Here is a 25,572-nt window from a genome sequence, read left to right as displayed (position 1 = left end):
TAATTATAGAAAAGGAAGATGCAGATACTTCTTGCATATACAAGTTTATGCAGGTAGATACACAACTGCTTCTTAGGTTTTCTTTTGCCAGTTTTATAGACCATATACTTATTTCATCAGAAGTATATAGTGTTGAGTAATAGTGTGATGCTGAATCACTTGGAATACCATTAAGGAAATATGATAGCTTTGTATTGTACATGGATTATACAAGTAGAAATCAAATATATTTTAATCTGTAATTGTTTACGTATAAAAATTTCCAAATCATGTATTTTTCATTAATATGATGAAGTTCAGATACCTCTTTTCCATCTGAAATAATGTTTGCAATGCATTATTCTAGGCACTGTCAAAATTGCACATTGAATCAGAAAGCCCCTGACTCTAGTGTTTTTCTTGTTTTCTAGATTCGATTGTTTTGCAACACAGCAGAAACATGACAAAATCATGTCAGAATAAGTCATCTGTATTTAAACCTTTTCAAATGTGTCTCATTTCTCTCTGACTAATGTCCAGAACTTTAAATGGTGTACAAGGCCATATGTGATCTAGAACATCATTGTTCTTCCTATCCCAACTCCTTCCAGCCTACCCCATAGTTCATTCTGTTACATGTTTTCTTGGCTCCTGTTGTTTGTCAAATATAGTGGGCATGGTCTAACTAAAAGTCTTGGCCTTTGCTGTTCCTTCTGCTTGGAATTCCTTTTCCCATAATTCTACAAATCCCACTCTAGTACCTACTGTGATTCAGAGGAAATTGCTTAACCTTCTGTGCTCATTTTCCAGTGTATAAAGTGAGAAAAATAACAATACTTACCCTAAAGCCTTGTTGTAAAGATTAAATGAGTTAACATATGTAAAGCACTGTGAACAGCATGTGGTATAGAGTGAATACTACATAAGCACTTGCTAGTATAATTTGTACTAAAAACCCCAGCAGGTGTTTTGGATCACCTGATCACTCCTTCAAAAAACAGAGCTTGAAAGTGCATTTGCAATGCACTTCAATGCACATTCTGAATACTAAAATACAAACAATTTGATTCTTACTAGTAGAAACAATTGTTAACATAAATTATTCCTCCTAAACTACTGCAATGTTGTCAAGAAATTATATACAGCAAATCCTCTGCTCACTAATACAATCACATAATTACTATACTTTCACACTCATAATGAGGCCTCTACAACACTGAAATACCCAATATGCCTTTTCAGTCATTGAGAAGCAGTAAAAATCATCTTGCACATAGATTTTAAAGTGGATACATTTTACTGTGGAACCAGTCATTTGGAAATTGTACACAGCAAAAGGATGCAAGAACGGCTCTAAATGTGGAGCCGGAAGATTCTGATTTGTGTATTAGTTCTGCAACTTTAACAGCTGTGTGTATCTATGAATAAGCAAGTTACTTATGCATCCTAGGACTTACATTCCTCAGCTCTGAAATAGGAGATAATTCTTACTAAATTTACTTTTGAGAGCTGTTGCAAGGATTAAATGAAATAATATACATTAAAATTTACTTTTTAAATTAATATTTTAATAATGATAAATACATTCAGTGCTAAATACTTAGATAATTTTTAGTCTCAGAAAAATGAATATTTTATTTTATGTACTTGACTATCATCAATGTTAGATTAAATTGAATATTGAGAAATCCAAGTAGTCTGTAAGTTAAAGAAATACTAAAATTTGTACAGAATATCATTCTTTTCAAATATATGCTAAATCATCATAGTCATTATGAAATTAAATTAGATATTTTAAAATGGATTAAAAACAAGAAGCAATACCCTTTTCCGAGTCTTCTCCTTTAGGAAAGGCCGGATCACAGTGTACAGGGCATGGATATACCATGGCTGATTGACAAAATGAATTCCTCCAAATCGAGCTGGAAAGCTATCCTAGAGTTACATGGAGACAAAAGAAATCAAAGCATGCTTTAATATACTACAAGGTTTAGGTAAGATGATAGAGTATACACATTTGATCTGTGTAGTTAAGAAGAAATAACCTTACCACATTAAACATTAACTTTCATACAAGAGCAGTGTTTTTTCTTCTTACTATTTGCTCAATTTTTTACTTAGTAGTTAATTTTATGATTATAAAATAAACCACAAGCATGCCATTTTAAAAATTAAAAGAACGAATAAAAAAGGAAGGTGGATGGAGGGTGGGAGTGTGGGCAGGAGAGAGGATAAGGTGGGAAGTATCACTATGCTTTTAATCTGTAAGTAAGAAATATATGAAATCTGTTCATATAAATAAATAAAAAATGAAGAAAGTGATCTTAGTATTAAAAATAAATAAAATGTTATCTAAAATATCTGTAAATGTAAGAGTAAATCCAGAAGGAAAGGTATCACAGGTTCATTTTCATGACTCAGCAAAGTCTGGAGTTCAGGAAACTACAAGAGATTTTGATGTCCATTTGAGAATACTTTGAACACAAATTTGTCAATATTAACAGTGTTAATTTACTTTAGGATGTATGGGGAAGTCATACAAACAATTTTGGATATTGGAGATACTGTAAAAGTTTTCATAGGAGACATCTATGAAGAAAATCATTAAGAAAGATATATATGAGTAAAGAATGATTCAGAAAGTATAAATATAATAACAAAATATTAAATCTGTTCTATATGGAGAATTTAAAATGTTGTTACTAATTTTAAAAAATGACACTGAAGCAATGCATGATAAAGTAAATCCTTTTCAAGAATAAGTTGTTAACAGGAGTCACTGTGCCACTACTCCCCATGTAGGATCTCTGTCCTTAATGTGTTGTACTATGCAAATTAATGATAAAACTACTACTCAAACAGTACTTTACTCTTTGTGTATCTGTGTGGGTGCAAACTGTTGAAATCTTTACTTAATATATACTAAGTTGATCTTCTGTATATAAAGATAATATTCTGAGCTGGCAGTTTTTTTCTCTTAGTACTTGGGCTATATCTCGCCATTCCCTCCTAGCCTGTATGGTTTCTGATGAGAAGTCAGCTGTGAGTCTAATTGGAGGTCCTCTGAGACTAATCTGACGTTTCTCTCTTGCACATTTTAGAATCCTTTCTTTATTTTTGACTGTGGTGAGTTTGATTACAATGTGTTGTGGTAAGGATCTCTTTTGCTCATGTTTATTGGGGGTTCTATGAGCTTCCTGTCCTTGGATGTCTCTGTCCTTCTCCAAACCCAGAAAGTTTTCTGCTACTATCTCACTAAAAAGGCCTTCTACCCCTTTCTCTCTCTCTACGCCTTCAGGAACTCCTAGAACCAGAATGTTGGGTTTTTTAATAGTATCCTGTAGATTCCAAACAATATTTTTTAGATTTCTAATTTCCTCTTCTTTTCTTTGGTTTGAATGTATACTTTCCTGTGCTTTGTCTTCTAAGTCCAATATTCTCTCTTTATCTCACTGATTCTGTTTTTAAGGCTCTCAAATGTGTTTTTCATTTGTTTTATTTAATCCTTCATTTCATTTTGATTTCTCTTAAATATCTCAATTTCATGTACTACTAAATTCCTCATTTCATTTTGATTCCTCTTTAAGATTTCATTTTCACATGAGAGATTTTCTGTCCTGTAGTTCATGCATTTGTTTTTGATAACTTCTAAATGTTCTTATCATATTTTTTTTGAAATCCGTATCTTGCATTTCTTCTCTCATCATCTTCATAATCTTGTATTGGAGGGTCATGTTCATTTGGGAGCATTATGATGTCTTCCTTGTTCTTGTTTCCTCGGTCTCTGCATTTGTTGCTTGGCATTGTGGAGATATTCTTTGGCTTCTTTTTTTTTTCTCACTGTGGAGGCTTTTCTTGTTATACTATGACTCTAGATTAAGTGGACTGTCTGCTTTTGGTGAATCTCTAGAGGCTTGTGGTGTGTGTGGCCAGAGAGTTCTGTTCAGTTCTTCGGGGTTAAGGGTGTACCAAATGTGACACACCTAGGTTTGGTGTGGTAAATCTTCTCTCTCTCTCTCTTTCTCTGTTTTTATTCAGAAGGGAAGTAATTCTGCTCAGCTGAGCTCTTCTCCTCTATGGAAATCAGTTCCTGAGCGCTAGCCCCTGTGGGTATAATATCCATCTGCTCTGTTCCAAGGACCACACAAAGGATCTGTGCAGTCCTCAGTGTAAGCTCAGATTCCCCTGCAATGTCTCTCACCACACAGCCAAAGCCACCTGAATTTGTGGCATCTCCCACCAAGACTACTCATGTCTCAGCCACACCATGAGTTCTTCCACACAACCAAAGTCCCAGTTCATAAGCTCCACACATTCACTAGGCCTTAATCTCCTGTTATTTCTCCCCATCAGAGTCAGGTTTTTCTGCCTGGCTGAGGGCAGGTGCAGCCCTGAGCTGGCACAGCTGTTACATATGTCCAAAATGGTGCCTGCTCTATTGTCTTGCTCACCTTTAAGGTGAGTGGAGAGAGAGAATCGTGTCCATATTGGTCCCTTTTATTTTTTTTTCCTCTCCTCTAGTTAGACTGGTGTACTTTCCCCCTCAGGGCTTCCAGCCTCGTTCCCTCTAGGCTCTTCCTGCTGCTTTTCTTCAATGTCTAAGGCTACTGCGGTTTCACCTCACCTCCCTTTGCAGCACTGGTGCGTAGACTTGGCAGCTGGGGTCCCAAGCCATGGGCGCCCTTGCCCTCCACGTAGGTCCACCGTGTCTCACTAATTCCGGAAGAGTTTCCTCTGCAGTTTTTTCCCTAACTCTTCCCTAAGACTACAGTATCTCCATTTTTATTAAACTATCTTTTCCCAGACTATCAGCGAGCTCCTTCCCTATTCTGCCATCTTGAAGCCCTCAGAATTTACATTTTAAAACAACTACATTGAAATTTAATAAAACCTTTTAATTTACATACAATTTACTACAAATGTAAATATTTATCCAATATATACTATTTGATAGAGAATGGGACGGGAGAGGGAGTGGAAGATAGGATGGTTGTGGGTAGGAGGGAGGTTATGGGGGGAAAAACCACTATAATCCAAAAGTTGTACTTTATAAATTTATATTTATTAAATAAAAGTAAAAAAGAGAGAGAGAAAGAATAAGTTGCTCTAAAAAATTCCAGCATTTTTAAGAGTGTCATATTTTATTATTTTTAAAATTTGAGAGGCTGACAAACAGAGCTGCCATCCATTGGTTCACTCAGTAAATTCTCCCACAGAGGGCTGATATTGAGAACACAATCCAGACCTCCCATGTGGGTGGCAGAAAGCTGGAGTCAGGAGCCAAGGCCAGGAATCAAGTGAAGGCCCTTTTCATATGACATATAGGCATCTTACCCTGCATATTATACTAGGCCAAACTTTCCTCAAGACTGCCATATTTTAAGTCTACAGTCTGCTCAGAATGAGTCATAACAAGAAAAAACGCAAAAATAAAAGACATTAAGAGATTTTTTTGTGAAATAAATCTTTTAATTACATTTTCTAACAAATGGAATAGATTTTGGAAGGCCCTTCATATTAATCACTAGAAATTCTGTAGGAGTTGGCTTGAGGATGGCTTTTACTCAACAAGATTTTTGTTAGTTCCTACTAGGTAATGATGCAACAGTACCAGTGCTATTTACCTGGTATCACTCTAATTTAATTTCTTGTCTCAAAGTTTTCTGATTGTATTGCATATTCAAATCTCAGAACCATATGAGCCATAGCCCTACAGTACCAAAAAAGACTATTATCATCATCATTGTCAATGACATAATCATTGCTATTATTCTTCTATCTGGCTACAGGTGTGGCAGAGAGGCTGCCTCCATGGTTTGCTGGGCAGCATGATTTTCACTTTGAACCTTTCCTTATAAGCATGACACCTGGAAGAACGCAGTTCCCTACTTGCCCTCCATGTGCACCCTTAGTGTTTACTCTGGGCAACCCACACCCCAGATAAATATGAAGTAATGAAGCTCTTGGTTTTATACCTGATGCTTACCTCTAGAGCCTCCCAGGCTTCACTTACTCTACAGTGTTTTTTTGTACACTTGACCCAGAGGCACTTGTCTCATGCTCCTGAGAAATGAGCTGTGCATCTGGAAATATTTTGTTGTGATGTATCTAACATCTTGCTATCTGATGTAATGAGAAGTTTTGACTTACTGTACTGCCTGAAGCTAAACCACTTAACATGCATTTAAGCTATACCCACGAACAGGCATTTGGAATCTAGAACAAAACTGTATTAACACCAGTTATTAAAGCCCTTTAGCTAGTCTTAGTTCAATGGTTCTTAAACTTTGAGAATCACAAATAGTCCAGAATTCTCCTCTGCTGAAAAATCAACATGTATACATTTCACATGATCTCATGGGCTTTCTTTGACATATCATCAGACATCCAATGACATGGGCAGTACTGACATAGTTGGGGCAGAGTGTAACAACAAGGAGAAATCTGAATTTACAGTCAAGTAGTTCCAGCTTAACAAATCTGACCTAATGTCACCCCTCGACCATCACATGCAAAACAAGGACACGATCTGTGATTCCATCTTTTTCTTCACCATGATCATCCTCATTTCTCATTCTGTCCCTATTCTTGAAGTATTTATACCCCTACTTTGTGGAAATTCATTTCAACCTTCTACATGATGACACGGTGATCCCAGTAAAATCCAGAACTCACCATCTTCACTATATGTCACTTCCCTGAATTCCCTTTATGCCTGTGGTAATGATGTTGTTGTATAGATTGTGGCCTGTGTTCTCTTCCACATGCCTGGCATGTCATTCTCTCCATTTTGTGTGATACACTCTTACAAATCTCCTAAGTTTTAGCTTAAGCTACCTCACCTCCACAAAGCTCTTTTTCGACCCCTTCTCTCACTTCTTACCCTAGTGTTAAACCATAAAAGCACACTGTCTGGCACCACCAGCGCAATGCCTAAACCCATCACTGCACTTGCTTCATGACCCTGAAACTGTTCTTTTGTTTGTCAGCCTCCAATGTTTTTTGAGTGCAGAGATTGTATGTTTTATATAGTCTACTGATGCTTGCCCTGGAATACCTGTCCATTCATATCTTACTCACTCTATAGGTCAGGAGATGGAAAGTCAAAAATATTAATCTTGCCTCTGAATTGTTGAATGGAAAATTTCTTTCAATTAGATGTGCTTGAGCCATATTTAAAGGACCAAAGGAAGGCAGCAGTCAGTCACCATCCTGTTACAGTGATAGCTGATAAGAGAGCTCTTACAGGGAAGATAGTTTACAGCAGTGTGTGGGCTCCAACTTCCACTTTCTAGGTTCCACTTAGGAACTAGAGGCCTCTTAAACAGTAGCAGTGAAGAAGACATATTAATTTCTTGATCTCTGAATCCCATCTGCAGGGCTGTGACCTTGAAATTAAGAGTCCAGGAGAAAACTTCCCCTAACTTCCATTGCACCAGCTCTTCCAAAAAAGTTTTTAGGCACTAACTCTTGTCATTAAATCCACTTTCCTTTTAGCTATCCATGTAGATTTCGGTCTTGTAGACTGAACTCTGAGCAAGACTGTATTAGCTCATCTTTATATAGCTGGTTTTTTGAAGAAAATGTGTGTGTGTGTGTGTGTATGTCCCATTAGCAAAGCTAGGTGAATGCTCATTGAATGGAACAGATTCTAATATGTGCTATTTAATTAAACTATTTATCTCCTCTTACTCAAGCTTCCTTATCTGCAAAATGGGGACAACATTTAATAGAATTGCTCATGGTTAGTAATATCTGCTAATTATTAAGGACTCCTCCTAGACACAGGACTACGCATTAACTATCAGCCCCACTTCACAAATGTGGACATGACCCTGGAGTTAATTTTACATTGTGGTTTAATGGGCATCTGTTTGACCCTATATAGCAGCACCCTATATAGCTCTACGCACTATGAAATCATAAGCAAAATAACAACATATAACATGTGGATCATTGACTGCTGGTCAACGTGCTCTTCACTGTACACAATGACATAAAAAGTATTCTGAAATCAGTGAAAGCACAGCCAAGATGGGATGATGAAAGTTAGCAAAATTTCCTTCCAGTTTCTCAAAACTTTTGCTGATTCACTCGATTCTGTTCAATTTTTTTTTCCCTTGAATGGAACACTTTGTGCCTAATGCACAGATTATCTTGCTTGAGTGCTTCGGTTAATGGAAGGCTAGCCCCTCAAATATCTACTGGAATTCAACATTTCTCCCTGCCTTTGTTGACAATACGCTCAAATAATGCCATTCTGTGGGAGAAGATGGATTTGGATGCACCTCTCACATATTGTGATTTACTTCGACAGTAAGCTGCTATTCCAAACAATTTCAAAGTGAAGGTCAATCAAATCAAATCCTCCACTTTCCCCTCGTTGGAAATACAAATACCACATCTAGGGTAAATACATTTATATGTGCATGTAATGTATATCAATGAAGTACTTTTATATGGCTAGTAAAATATGTTTATCACAAATACCTAGTTATCCAGGAAGAAAAATGGAAAATCCAAACTGTTAGCATATTACTAAAATTTTTAAATAATTTTGATTAAATATAAAATATATGCTAAAATAGTACTACCTCAAATAATAATGTTAGATTTGGGAACAAATTAATGAGATAATATAAATTCTGGTGCAATCAGAATACTGTTTGCAGACAAACGAAAGTCAATGGGGCCAGAACTGTGGCGTAGCCAGTAAAGCTGCCACCTGCAGTCCTGGCATCCCATAAGGGCACCAGTTCAAGTCCCGGCTGCCCCACTTCTAATCCAACTATCTGCTATGGCCTGGAAAAATAGTAAAAGATGGCCAAGTCCTTGGACCCCTGCACCTGTGTGGGAGATCTGGAAGAAACTCCTGGCTCCTGGCTTCAGATCGGCGCAGCTCCAACAATTGCGGCCGGTTGGGGAGTGAACTAGAGGATGGAAGACCTCTCTCTCTCTGCCTCTCCTTCTCTTTCTGTGTAATTCTGACTTTCAAATAAAATAAATAATTTTTTAAAAAAATAAAGTAAGTGAATTAAATTGACAACTTTAGTCTTGTTTAACAGGTTAGACTGTCCAGGATTCCTAAGCCAATCAGTTATGTTGAGAAGTTCCAGTGGTGTGAACATAGGCAGAAATTCTATGCAGAACACATCCATTTAGAATTACATCTATCAAGGCTCTTATAATGCATTTTCTTCCTTTTCTTTCTTTCCTGTAATTTTTCCCAGAAGGAATGTAATAGAGATATATGATAGACAGAGATAGAGATAGAGATAGAGATAGAGATAGAGATAGAGATGATAGAGATAGAGATAGAGACAGATATATATATAACACCTATACACCAGTTTATTCTTAAATGTCTGAAATGGCTGGGGGTGGGCCAAGCCAAAGCCAGAATCCAAGAACTCAATCCAGGTCTCCCACATGCGTGGCAGGCACACAACTATTTGAGCCATAACCTGCTGCCTCACAAAGTGCACATGAGCAAGAATCTGGAATTAGGAGCAGAACCAGGATGTGAACCCAGACATTCAGATCTGGGATATAGCTGTATTAACCAGCATCTTAGCCATTTGGTCAAATGCCTGCCTCCTGTTTTTTTTTTTTTTTTTTTTTTTTTTTTTTTTTTTTTTTTTTTTTGACAGGCAGAGTGGATAGTGAGAGAGAGAGACAGAGAGAAAGGTCTTCCTTTTTGCCATTGGTTCACCCTCCAATGGCTGCTACGGCCGGCGCATCTCGCTGATCCAAAGCCAGGAGCCAGGTGCTTCTCCTGGTCTCCCATGCGGGTACAGAGCCCAAGCACTTGGGCCATCCTCCACTGCACTCCTGGGCCATAGCAGAGAGCTGGCCTGGAAGAGGGGCAACCGGGGCAGAATCCGGCACCCCGACCGGGACTAGAACCGGTGTGCCGGCGCCGCAAGGCGGAGGATTAGCCTGTTAAGCCACGGCGCCGGCCCCTCCTGTATTTTTTTAAAGTACTTAGTTTCAACTGTGATATGTACCACAGCAAAATATATATAGTGATAAATTTTAGCAAACAGCATCCAGAAATCATACATTTAACTCCATACCTATATCTATAAAGTTATACTAGAGCCAAAGTATTATATTATTCCTCTAATTATATTTTAATATAAATATAAAACAAATTTACTGTAGAAATTTGGAATTAAAAACAAAAGTGTCATTTTTGAAAAAGCCACTCATATCACTATAAACCAGAGACAACATAATATTTCAAGCATCTTGGTGTATGCTTCCAATTATTTTCAGTTAAGTTTTAAGTAGTTAAGATGCAATTCTATGCAACCATATGGAATTATGAAAATATATATTTAATGCCTCATATGTACACAACATATATATCATTTTCTCTGAAAATGTGTCTTGGTATAGAAAGTAAGAATTATTATTGTAGTTAGTTCCTGTGGTAGCATCACTATTAGTTCTCATCAGTTGTGTTTAAACTTTGTAAGGCAAGTTTAATCTTACTAAGTTTAAACAGAATTGATGATTTGCTTTGATAACCTAACCACACTGTTTTCCCAAACATGCCTTTGAGAGTACCTTTTCTAGACAGTATATTAGTATCTGTATTCCTTGTAGCCAATTTAGAATATTGTGCAAACTGAATATCCCTTATCAACAGTGCTTGGGACAAGAAGTGTTTTAGATTTGAGATTTTTTATATTTTTGGATATTTGTATATATATATTGAGATATCCTGAAGCTGTAATCCAAGTCTAAATACAAAACACATTTATTTTTATATATAGTTAATACACATAGCCTGAAGATAATTTTATATAAAAGTTTAATAAGCCTGCATTTTGACTGTGACCCATTACATGAGATCAGATATGGAGTTTTGTGTCAGATTTGGAAACATTCCAGAATTTGGATTTTTGGATAGGAATGTTCAACCTATATTAGCTTTCTGTATGTATGTCCTAACCATCTTCAAGAAGTTTCAGATTCCTGAAGGAAGTAATTCTTGCCTTAAGAATTCTGCTCCCATCCACCCACCACCCACCCCCTCACACAGCACATCTGAGCTTCATGGACAGGATCAGGAATTGAAAAGAATGACACTGCAATTGTGATCCCAAATATTCAGTCTCATCATTACTGGACAGACAAATCCATGCATGTTATTCAACTGCTTTCATGAGGAAAACAAAGAATTTTTTACCAAAACATTCCGACTAATGTCTTCTGCCAAACTGATGTGAGAAGGCCAGGAAACTATTAATTACCAGCTAATTTGAATGCCTTTTTCTATGCCTGTCTAAGTGGTAATGAACCATATTTGAATGAATGCAAATCACAGGTTAAAAATAAAGAACCTGGACCCTCATACCATACAGAGAGATAATTGTACACATGCAGGAAGATGCTTCAACTTCATCCTCTTAACTTCTAACTGCTCATTAAAATCTGATGGTATTCAAGTAAACACAAACAAAGCAATTTGGTTACATGTAGAGGATTATGAAGAATTAAAATCTCACCAAAAATGAGATAACTATTTGATATGTAGGGAAACAATACTGAATAACATTTTCTGCAATCAGATCATTTAATATTTAGGAGTTTGTAATAACAGAAATGACATTGAATAACATTTTCTAACATCAGGTTACTTAACATTTAGGAGTTTGTCATAAGAGAAAAGAGGGCAAGCAATTCAATGAATAATCAAAAAATAAACAGTCATTCTCTGTTAGAGGAAACAAGTCAGCTTCCAAAGATATACGAGATTTTATTTCAAAATACCTAGCAATGCTTTCTATTTGATGAGTAATCTCTAAAATTAAAACACATGTAAATTGCCAACTTATATTTTCATGACTCCTCAGAAAAGTTTCTTAATTATATTAAGTGTTTAGAATGGGGAGCAGTCATACACCGTTGATCAGAATATAAAGTAGTGAAGCCACTGTAGAAACAAGTGTGGAGATTTCTTAAAAAACTAGAAATAGATTTGCCATAAGATCCAGAAATCCCACTACTGAGTATATGCTCAAAAGTTTTGAACACAATGAATCAAAGAGATACCTACACCACCCTGTTATACAGTAGCACCGTTCACAACAGCCAAAATTTAGAATCAACCAAGTTGTCCATCATCAGATGCATGGATACAGAAAAGATGGTATATATACAAAATGAAATATTACTCAGATATTAAAAAGAATGAGATTCTACTCTTTGAAGCAAAATGGACACAGCTGGAGGAGATCATGTTGACTGAAATAACCCAGACCCAGAAAGACAAATACTACATGTTCTCCCTTATATATGGGAGCTAAAATTTTAAAAAAAAAGACAAAAAAGAAAGGCCTGTATGTTTGAGTATTGCTACAAATATAGTTTTATAAAACTTGTTTTATACCTTTGTAAAACCAATGGTTAAGAATGTTATATTACTATGGTTTTATTGATTTGTGATTACTTTAAAATTTACCATATATGGGTGAAATGTTCATTTTTTTCATTCAATTATTATTTATGGCCATTGTCTATATTCCCATTAAGCTAGAGTCTTATTGCCTTTTACTTGTTAAACTTCTTACTCAGTGAAGTAGTAATCCTTTTTACTGACATATAAATTTAAAATGTAATCTCAAAAACAAAAGAAAAATAAAGAGAAAGAAAAGAAAAGAAAAGAAAAGAGAAAGAGAAAGAATGATGAAGGAAGAGGAAGGAGGGAAGGAAGCAGGGAATATAATTATGTTCTTAGGATTGTATCTATGAATTACATTGAATCTGTTTAAACTAATTAGATTAAAATAGAAAAATTCCTTTAAAAAAGGAGCAATAAGTTACCATGATGGATCCTTTAAAAGAATGACTGAATGGATACATTAATTTCTTATTAATATGTGGCTCTGCAGTTAAAATTCTTTTTTTAAGATATATTTATTTGAAGGGCAGAGTTACAGAGAGAAAGGGAGAGTCAGAAGAGAGGTCTTCCATCCACTGGTTCACTTCCCAAATGTCTGCAATGGCCCGGGCTAGTTCAAAGCCAGGAGCCAGAAGCTGTTTCTAGGTATTCTACATGGGTGGCAGGGCCCAAACCCTTGGGCCATCCTCCGCTGCTTTCCCAGGCGCATTAGTAGGTCAGAAGCATAGTTGCCAGAACTCGAACTGGCACCTATATGGGATGTTGGTGTTGGGCAGCAGCTTTACCCGCCATTCCACAATGCTGGCCCCAGGATAAAATTCCTTACATAATTTCCAATTTTTGAAATATCAGTGAATTCTGAAATTATCTTACCCTACTAAATGTTAAAATCCTAACTCCAAATAACATGCAGACAGCTTATTAGTTCAATTTTTAAATTTTAAAACTGATGTTCTAGGTTTGTACTTGAATGTTTTACAATATCTGTCTGTTTTAAAACCCTGGGCAAAATGTCCGCTATTGTTTAAATTGTCGATCATGACTGCAAACGTGTCAATGTGTATTTTCCTTAAGAGGGTCAATGGAAAGTGCTCTACCCATAGGCACACATATCATTTCTGACATTTCTATAAAAAAAAAAAAAACAGCCATTTCCTTGTCCTATATTCATTATAACCTCGCTAAAGAAAATTTCATGACATTGTGACTCCTGGAAAATCTTTCTTTTGCCTCATCACTGTCCTTTTAGGGAATTCAGTTCCCATTACAGATATGCACTATCTTTGCTCTTTTTCCATTCTGAGAATGCTCTCTGTTTTATGTTGGTTTTGAGTTAATTAGACATGATTCTCAGGTTCAGTAATGTTGTCTCATAGTCTCCTATGCCGGGAAAATTTAAAAGAAAAATCATGGGGGAACTTTACAGAGAGCTACATGTTCTCAGTGCATACACCAGGAAATTTATCTTAGGAATCAGATGTTTTAAAGAATCATGCCCTTTAAACCATGGTGGGCATCTGTGCTTTAGGGAGAGAAAACCACACACTTCCATTTTGATGACTTGGTTGCATTTACTTATGGAGAGAATGTCTGAGTCTTGAGTACAATAAGAAATAGATAATCAAAGGTTTAATATTATATAAAATATTTCCCCTCAAAAAGGCTCCACATAACTAAAAACGGCTTCCCAAAGCAAAATCGACACAAAACATGCCTTTGTAACATATTTAGCCATCATAAAATTGAGTGGGCAGTAAGATGTCTCTTGAGCAAATAGGTGTGACATTTTCACCTGCAGATTTTCTGTCAGAGAAGTTGATAATTGATTGAAACAAATCATAGCCACACAGCCTCAACATGAAGACAGAGAGTTTATTTAATTCAGTGATTGTTGGTGTGTGCCTGACACAGCTGGGCAGTGAGACAGCCTGAACAACATGACATAAAGCCATTCTCACTGCTCCTCACAATCCAGGAAGTACCAGTTTCAATCAGATATCTCAGCAGGAGAGAATTCAAAGTAAAAACTCCCACTTTATAAAAATCTGACATGTTCATGTTCTTTAGTCAGGGTCTTTTACCCAAACTGGATGCATAGTAGAGATTGCAAATATTTTTGTGCTGTTTCTAATTAAAATGGAATGCGTAGCAAGACCTATATTGAGGCTCCAATGTGTATGTCTGCTGACACTAGGAAGGGTTTCCTCTTACTCCAGCCAGTAAACAGTTTGGTTTTCTTGCTTGACTTTTAAATTCCTTTAGATAACACATACTCAGAACTGCTGATTATTTCATAACCAGAATTTGTAAAAGAGATTAAAATAGCAGAACTTTGGCTACCAAAACCTGAGAAGAACAAATTACAAGTACAGTAAGAATCAGGAAAAATCCTGAAATGAGTATTTGCGCACCCTCCTGCCTACATCAGGTATGTGAAGCCAACCAAGATTTTGTAAATGTTTATCTATGCCTTTTTATTTATGTGAAAGACAGAGTGACCGAGGCAGAGAAGAGAGACAGAATCTTCCATCCACTGGTTCACTCCCTAAATGCCCACAACAGTCGGGCATGGGCCAGGCTGAAGCCAGGATCCCAGAACTCATACCAGATTTCCACCAGAGTCTCCGACCTGAGTGGCAGGGACCCAAGTGCTTAAACCATCAAAAGATTTTTTTTTAAAGGTGAAGCAATGCAGAGTTGGCACTGTGGCATAGTAGGTTAAGGCTTCCCCTGTGGTACCAGCATCCCATATAAGTCCCAGTTGCTCCACTTCCTATCCAGCTCTCTGCTATGGACAAGGAAAGCAGTGGAGGATGGCCCAAGTATTGGGACCACTGAACACACGTGGGAGACCCAGAAGAAATTCCTGGTTCCTGGCATTGGATTGACCCAGTTCCAGCCTTTGTGGTCATTGGGAGAGTGAACCAGCGGATGGAAGACCTCTCTCTCTCTCTCTCTCTCTCTTTCCCTCTCTATCTCTGTCTTTCTCTCTTTCTCTCTCTCTCTGCCTCTGACTCTCTATAACTTTGCCTTTCAAATAAATAAATAAATCTTCAAAAAAAAAAGGTGAACTAATGCCTCATCTGTTTGGCAAGATAGAAACTGTCATATTCTATTGAGGGAACAAAAATTGTTAAAAAAAATTCCTACAAGAAATTCCAAAACACAATCCTATGTCTGCTAAGGTTTCTTCAATATATTAATTATTAATTACCATTATTTGGGGCAAAATTCTATGGACAAAAATTTTTGGCTCATTTTATTTTGTAACTAGGAAAATATTGAAAATAATTTAAATTTATTTCAGCAAAATAATGAGTGAATAATGTGTTGACACAATTCAAATTAAAGAGCCTTTATAATAGTATTTTCAAAGAACTCTCAATAACAAAAATATATTAGATTAATAAATCATAAACATCAATTTATTTTAAAATAAGTATAAAAGTCAAGGAAATACAGCAATATATTAACTTTTTAACTCTGAAATTATATATCAGATAAGTTTTATTTTTTATACACTTTATTTTTTTGTAATTTTATTAAATGTCATGTATAGTCATCCCTCAACATTTAAGGGAGATTAGTTCCAGAAGCCCTGTGGATACCAAATCCTATGACTATTCAAGTCCTTTATAAAAAAGTCAATTTTTGCATGTAATGCATCCATACCCTCTTGTATACTTTACATCATTTCATGATTTCTTATAATGCCTAATGCAATGTAAATACTATGTAAATAGTTTTTTTTTTTTTGACAGGCAGAGTGGACAGTGAGAGAGAGAGACAGAGAGAAAGGTCTTTCTTTTCCATTGGTTCTCCCTCCCAATGACTGCTGTGGCCGGTGTGGTGCGGCCGGCACACTGTGCTGATCCGAAGGCAGGAGCCAGGTGCTTCTCCTGGTCTCCCATGCGGGTGCAGGGCCCAAGAATTGGGCCATCCTCCACTGCACTCCTGGGCCACAGCAGAGAGCTGGACTGGAAGAGGAGCAACCGGAACAGAATCTGGCGCCCTGACCTGGACTAGATCCCAATGTGCCAGAGCCGCAGGCAGAGGATTAGCCTATTGAGCTGCGGTGCCGGCCGTAAATAGTCATTATACTGTACTTCTTGTGAAAATAATGACAAAGAAAAAAAGTCTGTACATGTACATGTTCAATTTGGATGTGAGTTTTTCTCAAATATTTTTGATGAAGCCTCCAATAGGGAGAGCCAACTGTACTACACATGTATATATTTACACAAGTACCCATATATATAATAGTGAAATATCACATATTATAAAAATTCAGCACAAGAATTTTAATATGGAGACATTCAGACTCCATTTAAATAAGCAGTAATATCCAGAATTTTAATCCGGTTATTTTTTCAAATGAAAAGGTAACATGTGAAAGAGATATAGAAAATGAGAAATACAGCACAAAATTAAAAGTTACATAAATAAATGTGAAGGCATTTTAAAATGTTACAGTAGTCTATACAGATGGTCCCTTACTTATTATGGCTCAATTTAGGATTTTTTTTATTCTTACAACAGTGTGAATGTGATATGCATTCAGTAAAAAACAAAGTTTGAAGTATATTAAGCATAGATTAATGGTGAATACCCATATCTGTTTTTCTCTTTCAGTATTGTATTCAGTAAATTACACTGGATACTTAACACTTTATTATAAAATAAGCCTTGTGTTATACAGATTTTTTTTTCTTTTTTTTTTTTATTTTTTTATTTTTGACAGGCAGAGTGGACAGTGAGAGAGAGAGACAGAGAGAAAGGTCTTCCTTTGCCGTTGATTCACCCTCTAATGGCCGCTGATTCGAAGCCAGGAGCCAGGTGCTTATCCTGGTCTCCCATGGGGTGCAGAGCTCAAGCACTTGGGCCATCCTCCACTGCACTCCCTGGCCACAGCAGAGAGCTGGCCTGGAAGAGGGGCGACCGGGACAGGATCGGTGCCCCGACCGGGACTAGAACCCGGTGTGCCGGCGCCGCAAGGCGGAGGATTAGCCTGTTGAGCCACGGCGCCGGCCGTGTTATACAGATTTGTCCAACTGTCAGCTAATGTAAGTGTCCTGAGCATATCTGAAGTAGGCTGGGCTTTGCTATATGACATTGGTAGCTTAGGCATCTTAAATATATTTCAACTTGCAATATGTTCAATTTATGATGGGTGCATTGTGTTGTAACCCCATTGTAGCTCAAGGAGGATCTATATTTTAAAATAATATATAGCATACATTTTCTACCCTAATTTTAGTTCTGGACCAATATTATATGTCTGGCTCAAGTAATGAGTCAGGAAGAGGTCACTGAGGCCACAGTGATGATTTCTAATCCCCTCCCAGAACACTTTTAGCTCTGCCACTTCCTTCCAGAACTATGTAGTGTCCATATGGATTGTGAGGCACTGCATTATAAAGATAGCATGAGACTATCTAAAGATGTTTCAAGCACATGTTCTTCTAAGAAGCGCACATGAACCAAAGCAAGACTGAAGCTTAGGCTATAAGCAGTCCTTGTAATATAAAACTTTCCTGTAAGGCTGTAGGTCAGGTGGATGATGCCTCAGTTTAGTAAAATAGGAGTATTTACTTTCCTTACCTGTTGGTTGCATAGCTAGAAGGAAGTAGGTTTTGGCTGGAGATCAAAATCCCCCTTCCAAAATCCTGAAGCACTTAATGAAGGTACCTCTAAATACATTAAATGAACTTCTAATTCAATGCTTCCATGATTTCACTGTGCCTTTCTTGTGCTTATTAAAAAAATCTTATAGATTTTCATCAATTTTGCTTAATTGAGAAACTTCTAATTAAAATGACAGAAAACTCATGTGGCCTGAAGATTCTTCCTTTTGCTTTATTCCTTGTGATTTTACTGGCAAATAAAAGTTGCCCAAATTATTCCCCTAAAATTTGCTTTCGCATAGTCACAAAGTCTTCCTACAAATAAAGCTCCTTAGAAAGTTATATTCAACCAGTTGTTGAACCATGATGCACTTCACTAGAATAGAAATGCCATTGATTAGCATTACTATACAGTCAAGGTCTCCATTCACTCATGAATTTTACAATGGAATTGGAAAACTCACACTAGTCTTCAATCTACCAATATGCATGAAAATGATATACAAATGTCTCCATCTGCCCAGGCTTTCACTTCAGGGCAACCACACACATTTGAATCTTTCCTTCCAGAATCCCTGTTAAGGCACATAAAAAAAAAAAAAAAATTCCAGATCTGCTGAATCATTATTGCATAAACTCCTCAAGGAAGCACAGATTTTCTGAATAACGAAATTCTGTTTCCAATGGTTGATGTGTATGTGGGAGTGTTTGTAAGGGTAAGAGATCTTCCTAGACTCAACTTCTTCCTTGAAATTAAAGAGTAGAAGTAAAAAGAGTTTACATGCTCTGCCCTTTCACCCATCCATGTTACCTACCTGAACACAACAACTCTGAAATAAGAAACAAAGCTAATTCAATAACAATAACAACAAAAAGCATAGGATTCTGATTGACACTGAAGCAATACCCGTCATTGAAACATGGAAATATATGACATATTAAGGTTATTTTGATTTGTGTAAAAAAAAAAAAACCTCTATCGATAGTGTAGCTGAACTGGGAGTTAAAACTTAGCCACCTAATGATTTCATAAATCATAAGGACAAGATACAGAGACATTTCCCCCAACATCACCTTCAATGCCACCCTACCATATCCACATCCATTTCCCATCTCCCATTTCTTCAAAGTAAGTCTTATATATGCTCACATGCATGGGCATATGTGTGTATCTGGTGGAAAGTTCCATTTCAAGGTTTATATATAAATTCTGGGTGGAAAAACCAACATTTTGAAAGTCTTCAAAATATCCCTTTACATGTAAAGCCAACAAGAAAGGCAGGTATTATGACATAGTGGGTTAAGCCACTGCTTGCATGCCAGCATCCCATATGAGCGGTGGTTTGAGTCCTGGCTGCTGCACTTCCGATCCAGCTCCCTGCTAATGCACTTGGGAAAGCAGCAGAAGATGGCCCAAGTACTTGGACCCTTGACATCCACATGGGAGATGTAGATGAAGCTCCTGGATCCTGGTTTCATACTTGCTCAGACCAAGCTGTTGCAGCAATTTGTGAGAGTAAACCAGTGGATGGAAGATATCTGTGTGTGTGTGTCTCCCTCTTTCTGTAACTCTGCCTTTCAAATAAATAAATCTTCTCAAAAAACAAATAAATAAAAGCCAACAAACAGGTGCATTTTACATTGAAGATTTTTTTCCTTTGTCTAACGTTAGCTTTAGATCCCAAGGAGTCAATTCTACTTTTTTCTAAAATTATATAGTTTTGTGCTTCGCATTTAAATACACATTCCCTTTGAGTGAATTTTTGCATGAGCCTAAAGGTTTAGGTTGAGGTTATTGTTTTTGCGTATGGATGTCCAATTACTTCCAGCATAATTTTTTTAGAAAGTCTTTCTTCTTTCATTGTATTTTTGTAGAAATAACAGTTGGGCATATTGTATTTGTTTACAACTGGGTTGGTTCTCCACTTATCTGTATGTCTGTTAATTCCTCTATCAGTACCATATTCCAGTGCTTATCTCTATAGTACAAAATACTTTAAACATCACAGAAACATGGAATCCAAAGATAAGCTTACTTTGTGCTAAAAATTTTTTGAAGTCCATGCATATTTTTTCAAAATGTGCATTTTCCATGAAGCTTTTGAAGAACTCTGGATTTATTTGCTTAAAGATTTTATGCATTCATTTGAGAGGTAAAGTTACAGACAGAGAGAAGGAGAGACAGACAGACCTTGAAATGAAACTTTTCACCAGATACACACATATGCTCATGGATGTGAGCACATTTAAGATTTACTTTGAAGGTCTTCCATCTGCTGGTTCACTCCCCAAATGGCCGCAAGAGCCAGAGCTGAGCTGATCCAAAGCCAGGAGCCAGGAGTCTCCCACATAGGTGCAGGAGCCCAAGCACTTGGGCCATTTCTACTGTTTTTCAAGGCCATAAGCAGAGCGCTGGATTGGAAGAGGAGCAGCCAAGATATGAACCAGTGCCCATATGAGATGCTGATGCCGTAGATGGAGGCTTACCCTACTAGGCCACAATGTCTGCCTCAGAAGTTTGGAATTATTACTACTATATAAATGTTACCAAAAAGGAACACCTACTTCCTTTAAGTATGTCAATTTAAAATATCTTCCAAATATAATCTTATTTTGTTCTCTATAAGATAAATAAAAGTGGATTCCTTCCCCAGAATTAGTCTGTCACTTCAATCCTTACAATTTCAAACACCCAAGGATGTTTACATGGAATCCATTAAACAAAACAAAAAAAAATCAATATGAAAAAGATAAACCACAGTCCTGAGGGAAAGACACATATGGAAAGTTGAGAAATATTAGTAGGAAGAGAATACAACTAAGAGAATACAACTAAGAAACAACTACTTTAATTAATTAGAAAGCGAGACAGAGACAGGAAAAAAGAGAGAGAGAGAGAGAGGGAGTTCATATTCACTAAATCACCCCAAAAATGCCCAAAACAACCCCCATCTGGATCCAAATCTGGAGACTGGGGATTCAATCCAGGTTTCTAACTTCTTATCCATTGCCACTGTTTCCAAGGGTCTGTGTTAACAGAAACCTGAGGTCAGCAGCAGAGCTGGGTGTGAAACCAATGCACTCTGCTATGGGTGTGGACGTGTTAACTAGCAGACCAAACACTCACCACAGATATTTCTCATTTAAGAAATTGACAGATAGAAAGAAGCCGTAGACAAAAAGCAGCTGCTGGTGTTTTTTACAGAATATTCATGACATCTTGGACAAACCCGCACTGCATTATCATGAATTTTGTGTCTGAGGATACAGGTTCAGTAAGTTTGAAGTGCTATAAAATCAAGGTGTTGTCAATTAAGGTAAGCATGGACTGTGTCACATTTTCAAATATACTCCTTCTACCACTTGCCTTTAATTGCTTTATTCATTGGTAAGTGGGAAAGGCACAAAAATTTGAATAAACCATAGCTAAATATCATACTAAGAATATAATTCACATACCACCATAGCAGTAATAGTGCTTTAGTCACTCTACAAACCTCCACCTTTTTTAAAAAATTCATTCATTTGTATCAAAAAGGGAGAGAAAGATCCAACATGGGAAGTGGGATACACAGCAGACTCATAGGATGGCAGATGTCCTAAACAACACTCCGGCCTCAGAATCAGCCCTCAAGGCATTCAGATCTGGCTGAAGAGCCCATAAGAGTATAGCAGGCATGGAAAGCCAAGATATCATGGAAAAAAGAAAAAAAAAAAAAGACCTAAATGAATGATCTCTGTGAGGGAGATCCCAGTGGAAAGAACGAGGCCATCAAAGAAGGAGGTACCCTTCTCCGAAGGGAGGAGAGAACCTCCACTTTGACTATGACCCTATCGGAATAAGACCAAAGTCAGCGAACTCTAAAGGCTTCCATAGCCCTGGCAACTCATGACTAGAGCCTAGGGAGATTACTGACGCCATGAACAGGAGTGTCAAATTGTTAAGTCAGCAACAGGAGTCACTGTGTACTTACACCCCATGCGGGATCTGTCCCTAATGTGTCGTCTAAAGCCAAGTGATGCTATGACTGGTACTGAAACAGTATTTTTATACTTTGCGTTTCTGTGTGGGCACAAACTGATGAGGTCTTTGCTAATTATATACTGAAGTGATCTTCTGTATATAAAGAGAATTGGAAATGAAAAAAAAAAAAAAACAACCTGGTGTTAAAATGGAAATGGCATAGAAAATTAATTAATTTGAAAAAAAAATTATGTAGGATCTCTGTCTTTAATGTGCTATACATTGCTATTTAATGCTATAATTAGTAATCCAATGGTAGTTTTTTCACTTGATGTTGCTATATGGGCAAAATATTGAAATCTTTACCTAATATATACTAAACTGATCTTCTGTATACAAAGAGAATTGAAAATGAATCTTTACATGAATGGAAGGGGAAAGGGAGCGGGAAAGGGGAGGGTTGCGGGCGGGAGGGAAGTTATGGGAGGGGGGAAGCCATTGTAACCCATAAGCTATACTTTGGAAATTTATATTCATTAAATAAAAGTTTAATAAAAAAAAATTCATTCATTTGAAAGTCAGATAACAAAGAGACAGAGGGAGATAACCTCCATTTGCTGATTTACTCCCCAAATGCCCACAACAGCTGGAGCTGGGCTAGGCCACAGCCAGGAACCAAGAATTCCATCCTGTTCTCCCATGTGGGTGAAAGGAACCCAACTGCTTGAGCCGTAGCCTCCCAGTCACATTAACAGGAACCTGTATCAGCAGCAGAAGTGGGACTCAATTCTAGACACTATGACATGGAATGTGGACATCCCAAGCAGCAGCTTAACCAGCTGGGCCATAATACCTGCCAACATCCATCTTTAAGAGGAGATGAAGGGAAACCACATCGTATTGATGTTATATTAATCTTTAATAGAGATTTATTTATTTATTTATTTGAAAGAACAAATGAAAAAAAGATGGAGATGTAGCTGATCATCCTCTGGTTCACTCCCCAAGTGTCTGCAGCAGCCATGTCTGGGTCAGTCCAAAGCCAGGGGCCAAAAACTCCATCCTAGTCTCCCACATAGGGGCAGTGGCCCAAATACTTGGATCATCTTCCACTGCCTCTTCCAGGGATTAGAAAGAGAGTAGCTGGAATGGATCTTGAACCTATACTCTAGTATAGGCACCTACATGCTGGTGCCAACGACATATTAATTTAAGAAACATTTTCAAAATGACATTTGTACCATTCTCATTGTAATTGGAAGGCACCCTCCCTGCCACCCATGAACTTTTATCATCTAATTTAAATAAAATATTTATACTTGTTTTATTAGAATACTTTTGATTGGCTTACAATGACACATAAAATTGCTTAAAAGTAAGTATTTTGTATTCAAATTAACAGACTGAGCATATGTATTTGCATTCTCTACTACTAAGATGTCATTAAAATGATGTAAGGTGCAGGTATTTGGCCTACTATTTGAGATGGCTGTGTCCCACATTTCAGTGCTTAGTTAAAATATCTGTTTCTGACTCTGGCTCCTGACTCCAGCTTCCTGTGAATTCAGACCCTCAGAAGCAGTGGTGGATTAAATGACTGGGTTCTGGTCACTGTCATTGAAGGCATCGATTAAATTCCCAATTAGCAGGCCAGCTTTGCGGTGTAGTAGACTAAGCCTCCACCTGAGGTGCCAGCATCCCAAATGGGTGCCAGTTCATGTCCTGGCTGCTCTCCTTATGATCCAGCTCTCTGTTATAGCCTTGGAAAGCAGCAGAAGATGATTCAATCCCTTGGGCCCTTGCACCCACATGGGAGACCCTGAAGAAGATCCTGGCCCCTGGCCCAGCTCTGGCCATTGTGGCCATTTGGGGAGTGAACCAGCAGATGGAAGATCTTTCTGTCTGTCTCTCCCTTTCTCTATCTGTAACTCTATCTCTCAAATAAATAAACAAAATCTTTAAAGCAATTACTGCTAGTACATATCAATTATATCCTTCAGTGTTTTTGCAGCAGAATTTAGAGTTTTACTTATCAACCATCCTCTTTCCTCTGAAAACACTTGAAAGATCATCGGGGGGCCAATTCTGTGGTGTAAGGTGTAAAACCTCTCCAGCATTACTAGCGTCCCATATGGGCACCAGTTCAAGTCCCATCTGCTCCACTTCCTATCCAGCTCTCTGCTATGGCCTAAGAAAGCAGTAGAAGGTGGCCCAAGTCTTGAGCCCCTGGGTCTGCATGGGAGATCCAGAAGAAGCTCTAGGCTTTGGATTGACACAGCTCTGGCCATTGTGACCATTTGGGGAAATGAACCAGTAGATGGAATCTCTCTCTCTCTCTCTCTCTCTCTCTCTCTCTCTCTCTCTGCCTCTGCCTCTCTGTCAGTCTACCTTTCAAATAAATAAATGAATCTTTAAAACAAAGATCATCAGCTCATTTTTCCACCTTTCCTGAGACATAACTAATAGATTTAAGTATACAGCTTAGTATTTTGATACACAAATATTTAGTGAAAGAGTTATTGTAATAAAGCCAATTATCATATCAGCAACCTCAAATAGTTACCAGTTTTATGCATGTGCATGTGTGTGGTGAGAACACTTAAGGTCTACCCTTTTAGACAATTTTAAGTATATAATAAAATACTGTACGTAAGATTTCTAGCATTTACTCATCTTAAATAATGAAACTTTGTACATTTCAATGATCATCTTCCCATTTTCCCTTCCTTTTGCAGACATATGGGCTTGATATTTGCTTGTGCAAATCCAGTGACCTAACAAGAGACACCTAACATAACAGAAACCAATCCTTCCTCTGTTCTCTGATGAACTGAATGATACGGAAAAGATTCAGGTAAGATTAATGTACTCCTTCAACAAGGATTTTTTTAACTCCACCCTAATGCATACCACATAAAGTAGCACTTAAGGTCCTAGAATTTATTCCTTTTAGTTTGGCTGAGCTAGGTTTTGGTCTTAGATATTAAATGAAAAAGAAATTATGTACTGTCACGTGAATCTGCACAGCCTGGTTCCACTCCATTATTATCTGAACTGCAAAGTCCACTTTGGAGCTCTGGAAAGGGACAAAGTGAGGTAGATCTGAAGGCAATGTTACTGAAGATAGACATGACCTTTATGCTTAGCTAGCAGGGAGTGAGCAATTCTCCAAACAAGTGATCATACATGAGTCTAAACAACATATAGTTTTAATTGGCATAAAGCTTGACTTCAAAATGACTCATCACTGCTTCTCACTGCTAGAGCACGGAGAACATTAAAGCAGAAGATTAGATAAGGTTTTTGGATAACTGGATCTCCCTTAAAGATTAAACAGTATACAGTGAATTCAAGATTACAGCATCTCCTGTCTTTTAGAACAGCTTCATAGGACTAGTGATGAGATTAAAGATCACACACAGAATTTAACAAGAGAAGAACTAAATTTACACTTTTGTTAACAGTTCATTTAAAAGTCTATTTCAAAGAAATGAGAAAACACTGATATAAGAGGAGACAGGGGAATATTACATGACAATACTGTGTTGTGTTCACACTTGCTTTACTAACAGATGCCATTCACACAGATTTAA

General features: G+C 37.3%; 1 protein-coding gene across 1 annotated transcript in view; it reads right to left on the bottom strand.

Annotated features, from left to right (window-relative positions):
- The window catches only part of CLVS2 (clavesin 2), a 74,361-nt gene that overhangs the window by 8,434 nt on the left and 40,355 nt on the right, over positions 1-25,572 (bottom strand). The window contains exon 3 of the mRNA XM_062187702.1: positions 1,804-1,914. Coding sequence (XP_062043686.1) covers positions 1,804-1,914 — 111 coding nt within the window. The remainder of the gene's footprint in view (positions 1-1,803; positions 1,915-25,572) is intronic.

Source organism: Lepus europaeus, chromosome 3 (genome assembly GCF_033115175.1).
Source record: "Lepus europaeus isolate LE1 chromosome 3, mLepTim1.pri, whole genome shotgun sequence".
Taxonomy (NCBI): Eukaryota; Metazoa; Chordata; class Mammalia; order Lagomorpha; family Leporidae; genus Lepus; species Lepus europaeus.
This window is presented reverse-complemented; position numbering and strand designations above follow the sequence as displayed.